Raw genomic sequence first — 17,514 nt, forward strand, 5'->3', positions numbered from 1 at the left:
ATGTGTACATGAGGCCTTAAGTTAGCAATAGATGGATAGAATTTACAAACAAAAATTCTTTGAAAAGTCTTAGGTCCCATTCACACTTGAGTTTTTTGTAGCTTGTAGCTCAAAGCTCAAAAACACTCAACAAGCAAAAACCTGTTGTTTTCAATAGCCCTTGTTCACATCTGAGTGTCCTGTTGCTTGTAGCAGAACACCTGTTGCTCAAAAAAAGGAATAATTAAGTGTTTTGGTCCACGTAGACTTCAATGGAAACATCTGAAAAGTGCAACATGAGCGGGTTTTTTTTGTGTTTTGTTGAGCATTTTGAGCTCGAAAGCAGCTCTCTGCCCCCTTTTTCAGCTTTTCATTAGTCACATAAAAATTGCCTAGTTAAGAAATGTGTGAAAAAACGCCTTACAAAAGCTGCAAAAACATGCAATTCTATTAAAAAAAACATTAAAAAAAGCCTGAAAAACATGCTTGAAAACATTACGCATAGGTGTGAATGTAGCCTTAGGAAACCAAATAAAAACTACATACACTGTTAGAAATTGGTTCATTTGCAAAAAATTTTCCATCTTCCTCCTTCGAATTTTCTGCTCACTGCTGTCAAAAGTAAATGTTGATTTGACCCACTAATAATTAGAAAAATTAACAAACTTTCTTAGAACATTCCTTTTCTGAGAATTACTGTTTGAAATTCTACACATCTATGACCAGCTTTAAAGCTAAAAGATAACCATCCTTGACCAAGACATTAATGTTCTCCTTTTGTGCTCTTTGTTATCTGTTATGTTTAGTTTCACTTTGTTGCTTAAAGTGGAACTAAAGCCATTGATTTAACAGTTTCAAACAATAGTTACATACCTGGTGTCACGGTGTGGCCGCTTTCCCTGCCAGCTCCCCCTCATCCTGCACACAGCCTTTGAAGCAGGCTGTGCGGGATGGGGGGATGGGACCCCTGAGGCCAGGATCATGGCCCCCCGGCAATCTAGCCGGAGGAGCTGTGACCCCCCCCCCGCCAGGAGACCCCGGCAGGGAGCCGCTGGGAGGTCTCCGTGCGCCCCCGGAAGACACAGCGCTTCCCACGCTCTGTGTACACCAGTGACAAAGGCCACGCTCACGAGAGCGCGGCCTGAGTCAAGGGGGCGTGCCCTGTTGCCCCGGTAACTCGACGCTGGGCAGGCCGTTGCAACCCGGAAGTGTCCTGCGTGGCTTTAAAAGGCCAGCGCGGGACCAGGCTGGCCTCTTCTTCTTGTGTCTTCTGTTTCCGCCGCAGCTGTTCCATTGGGAGGTCCGGGTGGGAACCGGACCTCCGCAGCCATCCCCTCTGGGCACTCTGCAAGAGACCCCCCCCCCCCAAAGGTCAGAACCATTACCTACTGCCACTCTGCTAATACTCCAGGGCTGGGAGTGTCCCTGGTAGCTGTCCGTGACTGCATGTGTGCTCGATCCCCGCTCAGGACAGGGTGCTGTGCAGGGTCTGCATTGAGGCCAGATCCCACAGCCAATACCCTGCCGAGCCCCTGAAGCCTGATGTGTCTCTACCTGCAAGCCTGCTGTGTTGATCTGCGCTCGGGAGAAACGCTGTGTGAGGTCTGAGCTGAGGCCAGACCCCACAGCCAGGACTCCCGCTGCTGTCCCTGGAAAGCTGACCGCTGTGAGGGCCCCTACCTGCTGATTGCTGCTGTCCCTGGAAAGCTGGCTAATGTGAGGGCCCCGATCTGCTGATCGCTGCTGTCCCTGGAAAGCTGGCCACTGTGAGGGCCCCTGCCTGCTGATCGCTGCTGTCCCTGGAAAGCTGACCGCTGTGAGGGCCGCTGTCTGTTGCTGAGTGTCCCTGGAAGCTGACCGCTGGGAGTGTCCCTGGAAGCTGTCCGTTGCTGAGTGTCCCTACAAGCCGCCTGCTGCTGAGTGTCTACAAGCCGCCTACCGTGAGTGTCCCTACAAGCCGCATGTTGCGGAGTGCCCTGGACTGCCCCTATTGTGTGCTCAGACTACCCTTGTCATGAACTGCCCCACGGCGTGCCCGGGGTATAGCTACCTGGACTGCCCCACTGAGGGCTTGAGCCATCGCTACCCGAACCAGCCCCCACAGCCAAGGTCCCGCTGAGCCCTGTGAGGCTGATGTTGTCCCTAGAAAGCTGTGTGGGAGCTGTGCTGAGGTCAGACCACATAGCCAAGAACCCGCTGAGTCCCCGTGAGCCTAATGTTGTCCCTAGAAAGCTGTGTGGGAGCTGTGCTAGGGTCAGAACACATAGCCAAGACCCCGCTGAGTCCCCGTGAGCCTGATGTTGTCCCTAGAAAGCTGTGCGAGAGCTGTGCTGAGGTCAGACCCCATAGCCAAGGTCCCGCTGAGTCCCCATGAGCCTGATGTTGTCCCTAGAAAGCTGTGTGGGAACTGTGCTGAGGTCAGACCCCCACAGCCAAGTTCCCGCTGAGTCCCTGTGAGCCTGATGTTGTCCCTAGAAAGCTGTGTGGGAGCTGTGCTGAGGTCAGACCCCACAGCCAAGGTCCCGCTGAGTCCCCGTGAGCCTGATGTTGTCCCTAGAAAGCTGTGGGGAACTGTGCTGAGGTCAGACCCCCACAGCCAAGGTCCGCTGAGTCCCCGTGAGCCTGATGTTGTCCCTAGAAAGCTGTGTGGGAACCGTGCTGAGGTCAGACCCCATAGTCTAGGTCCCGCTGAGTCCCCTTGAACCTGATGTTGTCCCTAGAAAGCTGTATGGGAACTGTGCTGAGGTCAGACCCCCTAGCCAAGACCCTACTGAGTCCCCGTGAGCCTGATGTTGTCCCTAGAAAGCTGTGTGGGAGCTGTGCTAAGGTCAGAACTCACAACCAAGGTCCCACTGATTCCCCGTGAGCCTGATGTCCCTAGAGAGCTGTGTGGGGGTTGTGCTGAGGTCAGACCCCCATCGCCAAGGTCCCATTGAGTCCCAGTGAGCCCGCCTACCGTGAGTGTCCCTACAAGCCGCATGTTGCGGAGTGCCATGAACTGTCCTGATTGAGTGCCTTTCATAGTTCAACAAAGCTTTGTGTCTTTTTTGTGCTTTCTGTCCTGCCTACGCTTCCGTCACACCTGGCATGCCAGAAATGTTAATTGTCAGATTTGCTTGTGTTCTCAACCAAACTGTCAAACCATCAAATGGCTGGTGTCATACCTGATCACATGTGCAGCACCACAGCAGTTGCAGATCAAACGAAGGTAAAGATGGCAGCTTCCTTGACTGAAAAGGATAAGATATACTTTCATTTTATAACATCAGAATTGTAATAGCAATACAAACCATAATTATCTTTGACAATCCAGTATAGGCTTACTTATCAGCTGGCCATCCCTTGTCACAACTTTTAGAATTCCCTGCATACTTTGCAGCTTCTCTTCTGCTAGTTACTTTCAATTTCTAAGAACTATATATCCCAAGATGCCTTGTTTCCTGCAAGCAGTGATTTCTGTACTGACTCCACCTCCTGAACTCCTCCTGTTCTGTAGTTCAGAAGGCAGGCTCTGTGAAATGTGTGACACAGCAGTGTCTGCTCACAGGGCATAGTGAATGTGTCACAGAATTCAAGGAAGTAAATGTGTTGGGGTCTTCACAAAGTACATTTACAAACTTCATTCAGATTATTACGAGTAAGCTAGAAATAATTGAAAAGTCTGAAGTGACGAAACGCGTCAGTGTCGTGACGTCAGACGCAAAACCGGAAGGAGCAGTGCGGCCATTTTGGATATGGTCTCAGCATAGGACAGACTGAACTTAGGATGGACGGTACTTTTTAAAATGTAAGCGGCAAATAAATCTGTGTTTTATATACATCATTCCACTGAGTTTGCTCTTCTCTGCCCTGTGAGGAACGGGGATCCCAATGCCCATTGCTGCATGAGGAACGGGGGATTCCAATGTGTACTCCCATTAGAGGAAAAGCTATCTGCATACTCCCATTAAAGGAAAAACCATCTGGTGTATGGGGATTTTACAACGCTTGTGAAAGCTGAAAGAGGGTAATTGTATATTATCCTAAACGCAGAGTGGTGGCACTTATCAGATCCTGCACAATTTTTCACTGATCACTAATTGTGTATTTGTGGCATTTCACGTATTGAAGTGGCTGTTTCACAAGATCACTAGTGGAGTTGTGTGTGGATTTTCACTTCACGTGTTGATGCTTATTTATTATATGATATTTACATCACTAGTGTTGTTGCATGATATCACTCATATTATAATGTAAAAGATAATGCACTATATTCAGTTTATATTTTTTTGAGGTACTTTGGATTGAAGTGAAGAATTTGACATTTTCACAGTTGGAAGATTGGAGAGTGTGGACTATAATTTTTGGATTTTATAATTTTTGGATTTTTGCTATTTTGAATTTGGGACTTTATTATGGACATTATGTTAGTATTGAGATTGTGGGGTAGGATGTGAGGTTTATGAAGGTTATAGAAAAGGTTTGACATTTGCACTTTCAAGGGTGAAAGTTTTACTTTTCTTTGGGGAGTTATAGAGTTTTTGATTTAATTGAACTCACCAAACACCTGTTTTCTCATCCACTAAATCTTTATTGCACGCTGCAGGTTAACAGCAGACAACAGATGTGGCAGATAATTGGAAAAAAAAAAAAAGTATTTGCAGGTGAAAACATGGTAATCTGTTTCTGAATGCAAGCAGATTACATGTGGCCTAGAGACTAGCAGCTATTCGCATCCCAATAAAGACATGAAAAGGAAAAGGAAATACATCACAAGCTAGAGGGAGGGAACACAGGATGGAAGACAGAAAAAGATGGTGCAACAACCAAAATATCCACAAGATGGCAGTATATTAACTAATTATGCTGAGGATAATAAACAGTGGCTTGTGGCTGGGAGTCACCTTGTTGTCTATAGGAGGTGATGTGGTTTGCTGTGTAGATGCACTTGCATTGTGGACTTGAAGAGGCTCAGGCTTTTGCAGGTTGGAGGTGTCTGTGTTGAGAGTCCAAACAGTACTGTTAGTAAGAGGTACAGGACATGTTTCTGTATCATTGCAAACACTATGCCTTAGCACGTGTTCACTGGACCCTCCAGCACTTGCAAGAGCATTTAGCTGTCATTTAGTCTCTAAGGCTTCTGCTGGGTATTGTTTGAACTGTGGCTTGTCGCTGGGAGCCACCTTTTTGGTAGGATGTGATGTGGTTTGCTGTGTAGATGTACTTGCGATGTGGACTTGAAAAGGATCAGGCTTTTGCAGATTGGAGGTCTCTGTTTTAGAGTCCAAACAGTATTGTTAGTAAGAGGTACCAGACATGATTCTGTATCATTGCAAACACTATGCCTTAGCATGTGTTCACTGGACCCTCCAGTTCTGCAGGAAAAGAACAGTCTGAATTAGTACTTTCTCCCATACCTTGTTCAAGGACCTTCAGCCTTGCTAATGCTGCTGCTTCCTCCCTTTCCATTTGCAGAATCTTTATTTGGAATTCCATCTCTGCTGGGCGAGCTGCCATTTCAGCTTCCTTTCTGTTAAAGGAGCTTTGTACTTCCTTTGATTCCTGACTAGTGTGGGCCTCTATCAGTTTGTCACTTAGGCTCCATACACACTGGGCGTTTTAAGAATGCTGGTAACGTCTGTGTACAGTCACATTAAAAACGTGAGTTTTTCAGTATTTTTTAGTGTTTTTGCATTAGCGTTTTTTCACGTTTGCGTTTTGTTTTTTTTACCAAAATAAACTTTTTTTTTTTGCTCAAAAACAGTCCAAAAAACGCCAGTTTGCCACATTTTACCACGTTTTTCAGCGTTAGAGCGTTTTTACAGCTAAAAAACTCCTCTAGAAACCACTAGTTCTGGGGGGGTTTTCCAGCCAAAAAACACCCCTGCCATAAAACGTTGATTACAGTCTATGTGTGCATGGACACATAGGATAACATGCTGGGGGGTTTACTGGCTGTAGAAAAAAAAAGCCAAAAACAGCAGCTTTAAAAATGTCCAGTGTGCATAAGGACTGAATGTTGAGCAGCTTACAAATATAATATAGATTTTCTTTCTCTTTTGTTAAGCGGAGTTTAGCTTTTGTTAGTCAGAACTGCTCTGCTGTGTTGTCTACAAGAGGGCTGTTAAAGGTGACGTTGTTCTAATTTAGAGAGGGGATTTCTATCTAATGTGAAATGTTAATGAAATGAAAGGTTGTTTTACCTATTATACTTTGTTTTGTTAAAACCAAAAAGGAAGGCTTGATCATGCTTTGTTTACACAAAACATATTTATAAGCACAAATTTAACATTCAGCAAGAGGGATTTTATGTAACAATCACTGGTCAGTATATAAAACTAAAGCTTTACAAACACATTACAATCCAATTGTACAATCCGCTTTAGCTCTACCAACAAGTCTGTAGGGTAAGAGCCTGCCTATGTGGATGTAAATTGATTGTCCTATATTAGGTAGGCCCTCATATTACAGTTTTGTTAGATCTACCAACAGTAGTACAAGGGCCTGTCTGACTGGATGCAAAATGAATTGTTGATGTTCATCCTAAAGTTGATTATGCAGTCAGAATGTAATGTGTATGTGTAAAATATGACCATACAAACAACTTTAAATTTACCAAAACTATGGAATATTAGCAATACTACCCAAACTATCCAACTGATATGGAATCTGACAGGCCCTTTCAATACATAGTTGTTGGTAGATCTATAGAAATCAGAATGTGTGGGGGATGAGGTTTAACATATAAATATAGAAAAGTGTTGGCAGAAAGAGACTGAGTGGTCCATTGAGTCTGCATTTTTTTTTGGGGGGGGGGGGGAGGTGTTGGTTTTGTTGCTTTGTTTTTTTTTTTGTTAACTTTTTTTGTCAGAGTATACTGTAGATCTATGCTTGTCCCAAGCATGTTTGAAGCTATTTACTGTTTACTGGCTTACTACCTCTGCTGGAAGTTTATTCCAAGCTTTAACTACTCCTTCAGTAAAATAGTACTTTTGGATATAAGTTTTGAACTTTCATCCAGTTAGTTTAAGGTCATGTCCCCGTGTTCTTGATTTCAGTTTCATGTTGAAAATACTGCCCCCCTGAACCTTATTCACCCACTTGATGTATTTAAAGATTTCAATCATGTCTTCCCTTTCCCTTCTGTTCCTGAAGTCGCTCTTGATATGTTTTGTCCCCCAGATGCTTCACCATTTTTGTTACCGGTATCTGGATTCATTCTATCTTATCAATATCTTTTTGTAAGTGAGGTGTCCAGAACTGGACACAGTATTCTAAATGAGGTCTAACTAAAGATCTATATAAAAGGGAATTAGGACCTCCTTCCTCCTGCTAGTGACCCCTCTAGTGATGCAGCCTAAAATTCTATTTGCTTTTCCCACTGCCTGACCACACTGTTTGCTCATTTTGCAATAATCTGAATTAAGTACCCCCAAGTTATTTTTCCTGTGTAGTGCTGGCCAACACTGTACCCCCAACGTTTTACTCTCTCAAGGGATTTTTTTTCCCTAGGTGCATTATTTTACATTTAGAAATATTGAACTGTAATTTCCACTTTTTATACCAATCTTCCAGCAATGCCAAATCATGTTCCATGTTACAGACACCTCCAGGGATATCAACCCTATTGCACACCTTTTGTTTCATCAGCAAAAAGACATATCTTACCCAGGCATCAAAATTTCCACTCGCCTGCTCGCATTGGTGACTGGAAATAAGGTGGGGGTGAGTGTGTCTGTATGTATGTATCTGTGTGTCTGTGCATGTATGTACATGTGTCTGTGTGTATGTATGTATCTGTGCGTGTGTATGTACATGTTTCTGTGTGTGTGTGTACACATGTGTCTGTGTGTAAACATACATATATGGGTGGTTTGGACAGGTACAGGATGATGTGGTAGAGTATGGGGCATTTGAGGTACCGCTGGGTTGGATAGAAGGTAGGATATGCTTGCTAGAGTTATGGTTTGTTGAGTGAAGGATTATGGGGGGTTATGGTTGTATGCGGTGCATGGCCTAAGTATGATGGAGTGTTTAGGGGGACATTGGAGGCCCTGATGTAATGTGAGTAACATTTAACAGTGTAATTTCATGAGATTTCATGAGTTGGGTAAGCCCTGCCTTACCCAACAAACCTATAGTTATATCACTTACATATAGATTAAATAGGACAGCACCACACTCTGGTATCTATCCTTTAGCCAGCTGCATATCCACTGAACCACCAAAGGGCTACGTCCTAGCTTGTACAACTTTTGTATTTAGACATTTCAAAGGACAGAAATGATTAGGGATGAAAAAAATACGCCAACTGCCAATGGAAATAAGGAAAAACTGGCATTTAGATGCATAATGTTGATATGTTTATAGATACACAAACACATAAAAACACTCTTGGAATTCATCCCTTGTTGCTGGCATTTCACCCACTTGTTCTTATGCCAAGGTGTGGAGCAGTAAGAGGCATCCTTGTTATAATGAACCTCTTGTGATATGATGGAGCTCTCCTTTTACTAGCCAGGAGTACTGTGGTCTTTATTGATTTGGATTGGGAGGTGATGATATTCTGAGGTCTGTATGTCTACTGTTCCCATGTAGACTAACATGAATTCACTGGAGCAGTAAAGAAGGAATATTCTACATTCCTGCAATAAAAGATGTTGCTCTCATTACTCAAATGCATGTTTTTACTTTTACATATAACAGTGGTGAAAAAAAAAATCAGAAGTACCCCATGGGTTACATGTACCGCTGTTATAAAACAAGGATTACATGGTGCTACAGTAAATGGTTTTCCTTTGGCCATTTGCAGGGCAATTTTGCTAAATTATTTGGAATGGAATAATATCTTCTTTATTGAAATAAAAATTGGAAAAGACAACCACCGTGCAAAAGTATTTGATATAAGGTTATCAGCCCCAGCATTGGTTATTAACTTTTGTCTTTTTTTCTCCTTACAGCGAATCATATCCTGCTATTGAAAAAGCTGTCAACTGGGCAGCGAGAACTGACAGACAGTACTCAGGCATCTGCAGCCGACTTGGTTTGGGCAGGGACTGGGAACATGCCACTCGCCAGTTACTACTCCTAGAGTCTCCATCCTCCGACCTCTCCTTGGCTTTATACCATTAATACCCATTGTTATTTCCTATCATGTTTATTTTTTTGAGTTCCGTTCTGTTTTAATTATATAGTTGGTGTGGGAATCATGAATTTTATAATATTCTCTTACAGAAAGTAGTGCATGCAATCTTGCATTTATAACTTAATATTGCCAGCTGATTTTGCTTAGCAGTAAGAAAACAGAGAATAGTGTTCTCTTATTTTAAATATTGTAATTAAAAGGAGCTGTGGTATTGACATAGTTAAATATTTAGAGATTCGCAGCAAGAGAGATTGAGAGCTGTTGACAGTCTGCTTTGGGGCTTAGCTAAGGTAATGGGGTACAGTGATGTCCTATAATGTATTGTTTAAACCATTAATACTGAGGATCCTTACTGGCAACACAGAGCACAATAAACCACCAAATAGCACTGGAGCTTCCAGGAATGGAAACACTAATATGCACAGTGTTCCTGCAAATTTTAATTTCATTGTCCTCCCCAACCCGTATCTGAAATCTGTTATTGAAAGAAGAATGAACAGCAGAAGACTTCTTCATATATTCTGCAAGGCCAGTAAAAGATTATGTGAAGTCTGCCAGTTGAGCACAGCTGTCCTAGAGTATATCTAGTTTGCAAAGTCTGTCATCATTCTTTATAATCTCAGTGTGCTAAACTACTTTACTTATAGTGCCTTTTTTGGCTGTGTGAGTAGCTAGCTTTTGTGTTTTGATTTTGAATGCAGTGTTTTGCACAAAAAGTCATGGTCCCTAAATGTGTAATGCTCTTAATGTCAAGAAAAATCCTACATTGCATTGAAATTGGCTTTCACAAGGTGAATTTTCAGCTTAAAACATTTGGTATGGTCATCGCCTACATTTATTATTATGAGTGATTTTCAATCCATTTTATACTAAATCAAAGTCAAGGCACCAGACCCTGAATGTGCAAAGTTATTTTATTATCCAGGCATTGCTGTAAGACACAATACAAGCCCACTCATTGGTCTGTAACCTAAAGATCTTGAAATAGACATGCTGGTGATGCTGGAACATACAGCATATTGCAGGTTCCTTGCTGCCTCTCACATACAGAAACCGTGATGTAAGAAAACAATGTCAGTGCCAGTAAGTTTATCATGTCCACCAATCAGATTCAAACCTAGCTTAAAAGTTTAAATGTTTGGCGATGCAGGAACAGAAATAAAGGAAGTTACACAGCACAGGCCTTGGAGTACAATCCTTATGGAGCTGTTTGTGCTAAGTTTGTAGGCAATTGAACAGAATTGAGATTTGGGTAATATGTTAACTTTCTGACTTCAGCACAGTTGCATCATTTACAGGATAGCTTAATCAGCTTGCTGAATAGTTTCAATCAGTGCCTGAATGTATGCTTCACTTATAAAATCTTATTCTAAAAGTAGAATAAATGTTTTATTTTAAATGCATGATCTGTTTGTATTGTTTCCTATTTCAAAAGATGGCCTATGGTAATCTGATATAATCACATAAAAACTGGGAGGAGTTTGCTCTGGAAAACCTTGGCAGACATGGCACAGAGAGGTACTATGCTGTCAGTCAGCCACTATGGGCAGAGGGAGAGATGGAAAGGTGCAGCAAGAATGGCACAGAGGGTTCTATGCTGTCATCCAGCCACTGTGGGCAGAGGCAGAGACGGAAAGGTGTGGAATGGCACAGAGGGTTCTATGTTTTCAGCCAGCCACTATGAGCAGAGGGATAGATGGAAAGGTGTGGAATGCAACAAAGGGTTCTATGCTGTCAGCCAGCCACCATGGGCAGAGTGAAAGATGGAAAGGTTCAGAATGCCACAGAGGGTTCTATGCTGTCAGCCAGCCACTGTGGGCAGAGGGAGAGATGGAAAGGTGCGGAATGGCACAGAGGGTTCTATGTTGTCATCCAGCCACTGTGGGCAGAGGGAGAGATGGAAAGGTGCGGAATGGCACAGAGGGTTCTATGTTGTCATCCAGCCACTGTGGGCAGAGGGAGAGATGCAAAGGTGTGGAATGGCACAGTGGGTTCTGTGTTGTCATCCAGCCACTATGGTCAGAGGGAGAGATGGAAAGGTGTGGAATGGCACAGAGAGTTCTATGCTGTCATCCAGCCACTATGGTCAGAGGGAGAGATGGAAAGGTGTGGAATGGCACAGTGGGTTCTGTGTTGTCATCCAGCCACTATGGTCAGAGGGAGAGGTGGAAAGGTGTGGAATGGCACAGAGGGTTCTGTGTTGTCATCCAGCCACTATGGTCAGAGGGAGAGGTGGAAAGGTGTGGAATGGCACAGAGGGTTCTATGCTGTCATCCAGCCACTATGGTCAGAGGGAGAGGTGAAAAGGTGTGGAATGGCACAGAGGGTTCTATGCTGTCATCCAGCCACTATGGGCAGAGGGAGAGATGAAAAGGTGTGGAATGGCACAGAGGGTTCTATGTTGCCAGCCACCATAGGCAGAGTGAAAGATGGAAAGGTTCAGAATGCCACAGAGGGTTCTATGTTGTCAGCCAGCCACCATGGGCAGACAGGTGCTGATGTCATCTGGGGGTCATATGTCCTATGCACTGCCTAAGCTGTAGTGTAGCAGAATCAAAACCGTTTTATTGTAATGTCACCTATGCAACCTATAAGCCAGATCAGGACTGTGATTTAGTGCCTGAACTGTAAACCAAAAAGTTAAGGCATATTGTAAGGATTGCTACGGATGAATATAAAACATCTTTGACTACCACGTGAATAAAGTATACTACAGGAGTATTGTGATAGTGTGTGATAAGGGGCGAGTTTATATCTAAATGATTAGAAAGTAATAAAGACACAAACATGGGTGAAATCCTAATCCCATTCTGTGCAAATGGGAAAATTCTGTGATCAGCTAGCACTCCAGACTACACACATTCCATAAAACAGCAAAAGTACCCACATCCCTCCTAACAACTTCCAGTCTGGGCCAGTTCTGGCATTCCTCTCCCACATGTAAGAAAACATCAGGGTTTTTTTTGCTAGAAAACAACTTAGAACCCCAAACATATTTTATATATATAATTGTTTTATTTTTTTTTGTTAGCAGAGGCCCTACAGAATAAAATGGTGGGCATTGCATATTTTTATGTCATACAATATTTGCGCAGCAGTTTTTCAACTTCAAATTTTTGGGAAATAATACACTTTAAGGGATTTTGATGTACAAAAACACAATATAATACCCAATTTTTTGGTAGAATATAAAAGAGGATGTTACGCCAAGTAAATATGTTAAACATGTTATGCTCTAAAATTGCATCTGCCCATGGAACGGCGCCAAATTATAGTATCTAAAAATCTCCATAGACAACGCTTTAAAAGCTGTTACAGGTTATCAGAGTTACAGAGGAGGTCTCTCACTCTGATGTTGACGGCGATACCTTACATGTGTGGTGCAATTACCGTTTACATATGCGTGGGGGTCCTATGTGTGTGCACACATTTGCGCGTGGGGTGCATAAAACAGTTTACTTTATTTTTTTTTTAGTATAAATTTTTTTTCTTTTTCACTGTAACTTTTTTTTATCAATTTTATTGTTACTACTGGGGGTAAACAAAATCCCTTGTAATAGCAATAAAATTGATTAAAAAAAAGTTACAGTGCAAAAAAAAAAAAAGAGGTATAATAAAAAAAATCCCTTGTAATAGCGTGGGCTGCGACAGGTCCTCTTTATGGAGAGATTGGGGGGCGGTACAGTGGCTTAGTGGTTAGCACGTCTGCCTTGCAGTAAATGGGTCACGGGTCCGATTCTCGACCATGGCTCCTCCTGCATGGAGTTTGCATGTTCTACCTGTGCTTGCGTGGGTTTCCTCCAGGTACTCCGATTTCCTCCTACACTCCAAAGACATGCTGGTAGGTTAATTGGCTCCTGTCTAAATTGGCCCTAATATGTGTATGTATGAATGTGAGTTAGGGACCTTAGATTGTACACCCCTTGAGGGTTAGGGACTGATGTGAATGTTCAATATATATATGTGTAAAGCGCTGCGTAAATTGACAGCGCTATATATAAGTACCTGAAATAAATAAATATTAGACTCTCTATCTCTCCTTTGACCTCCAGTGCAGCCAATGCAGCCGATCAGACACAGATCAGTCTGCTCGGCTGTTTCCCTTGCCGTTGTCAGCCAGGAAAACAAAGGACCAGAACAGAAAGTGACAAAATTCTTGTCGCCTCCTGGTACAACATCCATCCCTCTCTATGTGGTGGGAGCTGGATGCTGCTGTGCATGTCCCTGTTGGATTCCCTGATCACACAGGAGAGCCCAGTAAAGGCAGAGACAGGAGGGGGTAGGATCCCATTCCGCCACCTGTAAAAGTAATCCAGTGGCTCATTAGCTGCTTGGATTACCTTTGCTTTGTAGGAAATCATCGGGGCTACAAGAGGGCATCTAGATCATAGCTGCAGCGATGACCAAGATTTCACCCTTCCCGTCCAAGCACGTTTATAAAAGTGTTTAAAGACTAATACAAACTATTACTGCATTCTATGAAGTTGCATGTGTTATAGATAGTTGCAATGTTTTGGACCTAAGACCTCTCTGTGCTAACAAAAAGGAAGAATAAAGTCTAAGGACTCTTTCAGACGAGCAGCCAGAAAGGGCAGGAGGCAGTAAAAAGAGGCAGCTGAGCCACATTTTTACCACCTCCCCACCATCAAAATTGTAAAAATACAGCCATACAGGGCTGTACACATGCCACAGTTGTGATGCTTGTTTCACAGCAGTGGTATTTGTTACTAAGGCTCCATGCACACGGGGCGTTTTAATAACGCTGGTAACGTTAGCTGTGTAAAGTCACGTTAAAAACTTGAGTTTTTCAGCGGTTTGTAGCATTTTTGCATTAGCGTTTAGCCGTTTTGCCGTTTTTTTTGCGTATGTGTTTTTAGTGGGTTTTTTACAAAAAAGAAGCTAAAAAACTCCTCTAGAAACCCACTAGTTCTGGGGGTTTTTTTCCAGACAAAAGATGCCCCTGCCAACAAATGATGATTACAGTCTATGTGTGCGTGGACACATAGGATAACATGCTGGGGAGTTTACTGGCTGTAGAAAAAACTGTCAAAAGCAGCCGCTGTAAAAACATCCAGTGTGCATGAGGACTAAAGATGCAGAGCTTGACGTGCAGCACCACATGTCAAACTCACCCATTGAGGCCACACTAAAATTGAGCCAAATGTTCAGCTTGCAGTGATGGCATGGTCCCACAATGTAAAATTGCTGTTTAGCAATTTAAAAATAAATGTCAATCCTGCTATATTGCCCTCTGAGAAGTGATTACTGCGGGTCACTTTTCAGAGGTCATTACCACAAGTCTGATAGAAGTCTTATAACTGCCCAATCTACACTGGGATGTTGAAGTGCTTTTGAATTAGGAATGTATAGAATTTGCCTAAATGGTTACAAGTATCAAGTAGTGTCTTTTATGCTACAAAGGTAGACAGAGCCAGACTTCTTGTTTCACCCCAAAAAACTGTCCTCTTCTTTGATCCAACAATGAAATATAGTTTCAAAGTTTTGTAATACCTGTTTTAAAAGAATGTTATTTAGGTTTGTTTCTTTTTCCTGGCCATATTTGCTTTGCGTTTTCTCTAAGCTGACAATGAATTTTTATATCTAAACATAAATATTGTCCAGAGTGGCAGATATGCACTGAATCTTTTCAATGTATTATACCATAATGCTCACAATGGCAAGCACTGATTGCTTAACATACTGTAGCTATGTGACTGTGCTGACCAATGAGATTCAGATGTTTGTACTTACCATAAAATTCTTTTCTTGGATGTTTATTGAGGAACACAGGATACATGCATCCTTTGTAGCAAGCAGTGCTGAGCGCAAGACCATAAACACAGAGGGCTGTGTCCATCACTGAACTTCCAAGAAAAGGATTTTTTGATCAGCACAAAAATTCCATTTTCTTTAGGGTACACAGGTTTCGGGGACAACTGAAATGTCCAAAAGCAGTCCAATTTGTCATAATTTCTGTCAATTTCCTGGTGTTTACTCAGGAACTTGTGACACTCGTGTGCGAGGGGACAAAAACTGACCTGAGTAATGTTGAGTATAGGTGAGTAAAGGTGTGTGAGTGTATGGATGAGTATAGAAGAGTAAAATTCTTCTTCATGGTCAGTATTGTGGCCCCTTGTACACAGGCGTCACAAGTTCCGAAGTAAACATCAGTAAATTATGACGCTCGTGTGCAAGGGACCTAAATGAGTAATGAGGCAAGTAAATTACTGCACTAAAATGAAAAATTGTCTTTTTTGTTTTACTGCTCTGCACTCAGTGTTGTGTTACTGATCTTTACTCAGCTGTGTGCAATGTCCCATAGACAACAATGCATTTCATTTCAAATCAGTTAAAAAAAAATTCAGCATTTTTTACTCACCTGTGCTAGAGGCCTAAATGGGCTTATGCCTAAAGTTAGCATCAGATGAGGCCTGGACATCCACCTGGTAAGACTTAGGAAAAATGTATGAATAGAAGACCATGTGACATCCTTGCAAGTGTGGGAAATGTTTGCCTGATGCTAAAAGTCCCAAGAAGCACTTAAAGTTCAGATCCAGTAGCATGTGACAGAAAAGGGTGCAACCTGATCCTTAAGACCGTAAGCTTGAATGATAATTTGTCTGAGCCACTAGAAATCATGGAACAAAAAGCTGGTTACCCCTTGCGGTGACCACCAGGGATGACTAAGATAGACTCAGTCTTTCTAATTAACCCCTTGCCTACTGGGCACGTATACCCCCTTCCTTACCAGGCCAATTTTCAGCTTTCAGCACTGTCACACTTTGAATGACAGTTGCGCGATCATGCAACATTATACCCATATGCAATTTTTAGAATTTGTTTCTCACAAATAAAGCTTTCTTTTGATGGTATTTACTTGCCGCTGGGTGTTTTATTTTTTGCGCTATAAACAAAAAAAGAGCAAAAAATTTGAAAAAAAAAAGTTTTTGTTTCTATTATAAAATTTTGCAAACAGGTAATTTTTCTCCTTCACTGATGTGCATTGATGAGGCTGCACTGATAGGTGGTACTGATGGGCACTGATAGGCGGCACTGGTGGGTGGCACTGGGCACAGTGGGTGGCACTGATGGGCTGCACTACTGGGCACTTGTGGGTGGAAATGGTGGTGGCACTGCTGGGCACCGATCATCAGTGCCCTGATGATCGGTGCCGATCCCTGCTCTGAAAACTGCCAGGTCTTGACAGTACTTTCCTCACACTCTGACAGCGTGAGGAAAGTGCAGCCGAGAACCGGCAATTGCATTTCCCGGTGATTAGCGTGTCATTGGACATGGCTGATCACATGGTAAAAGTCCGCTGTGATTGGCCTTTTATCACATCACATGATCAGCTGTGTTTGTAGGACAGAGCGATCACAGAGATCGCTGGTTGCTCGCCCCCGGGGGCGCACTGGAGAGCGAGTTCTGGAAGGACGTTATGTGACGGCCTCTCAGAACTGGCCGTCAGCAGTGTAGCCGTCATTCGGCTACCTGCGGTCGGCAACTGGTTAAAGCAGTGACTGTGAGGTAGACATGCACAGCACATACTACATGCAGACAATGAATGGCAAAATCCTTCTAATATACAATGGCCAGACAGAAGGTCAATAACCTGGTTGATGTAAAAATTTAAACAACCTTGGGAAGAAAGGAGACTGTAGGCCTTATTACCACCTTTTCTTTGTGTAGTACCAAAAAAGTTTTTTTTACAGAACAAAGCCATTACTTCTGACACACACCTCAAAGAGGTGATGGTGACAAGGAACGCAACCATGTGAGTGAGAATTAAAAGGGGAATATCCCTGAATATCACTAATAGGTTCAAAGGACAGATTTTGAAGTTCAAATCTTACAGAAGTGGGTCCACAAGGGGAGCTATATGAGAGACATCTTGTTCTTAATCAAGAATAGAGGCTAGTGGAATCTGGAAAAATTTGCAAGTGCTGAGATCCGAACCTTACTTGAACAATAATCATGGCCAATTGTTTGTTTTGTTGTTTTTCCAAATTCTTTATTTAGCAAGGAAGCAGTTTCCAGTGTAATCCGTACAATGAGGAATTGAATGGGATACAGCCATAGATAGAGAATACAACCATAAACTTCTAGTAGTCATAATTGCCAAACAGAATAGTAAATCTGGGTCAGGGACATGTATAGACCAGATGAGGTAAGGCATTCACTATCACAGCCGAAAGTAAATCCCTTAGATGAAGGAATGTAAGCAAGGCTGAAAACAACAGAAAGGTCCGGTGATCGTAAATGGACCCCATACAATGAAAATAATAAAGTGATTGCAAAACGGGCAGATAAAATACCTATCCATGGCAGAGGAAGCACTGCTAGAATGTTTTTTTTATAAAAAAAAAGGGAAAGAGGAAAAGTGATTAGTGAAGCAGATAGGAGAAGGAGGG

At 42.7% G+C, this 17,514-nt stretch overlaps 1 protein-coding gene across 8 annotated transcripts in view; it reads left to right on the plus strand.

Annotated features, from left to right (window-relative positions):
* The window catches only part of PARP4 (poly(ADP-ribose) polymerase family member 4), a 346,684-nt gene extending 330,709 nt beyond the window's left edge, over positions 1-15,975 (plus strand). For 7 of the 8 annotated variants that reach the window (XM_089666213.1, XM_089666217.1, XM_089666218.1 and 4 more), the window contains one exon: positions 8,919-15,975. In XM_089666213.1, coding sequence (XP_089522339.1) covers positions 8,919-9,090 — 172 coding nt within the window. In that variant the 3' untranslated portion in view covers positions 9,091-15,975. The remainder of the gene's footprint in view (positions 1-8,918) is intronic. The other variant, XR_016309539.1, reaches the window with a different exon arrangement.
* Positions 15,976-17,514: the final 1,539 nt, after the last annotated feature.

Source organism: Staurois parvus, unplaced genomic scaffold (assembly GCF_062004578.1).
Source record: "Staurois parvus isolate SC_StPar_1 unplaced genomic scaffold, SC_StPar_1.0 ptg000050l, whole genome shotgun sequence".
NCBI classification, from domain to species: Eukaryota; Metazoa; Chordata; class Amphibia; order Anura; family Ranidae; genus Staurois; species Staurois parvus.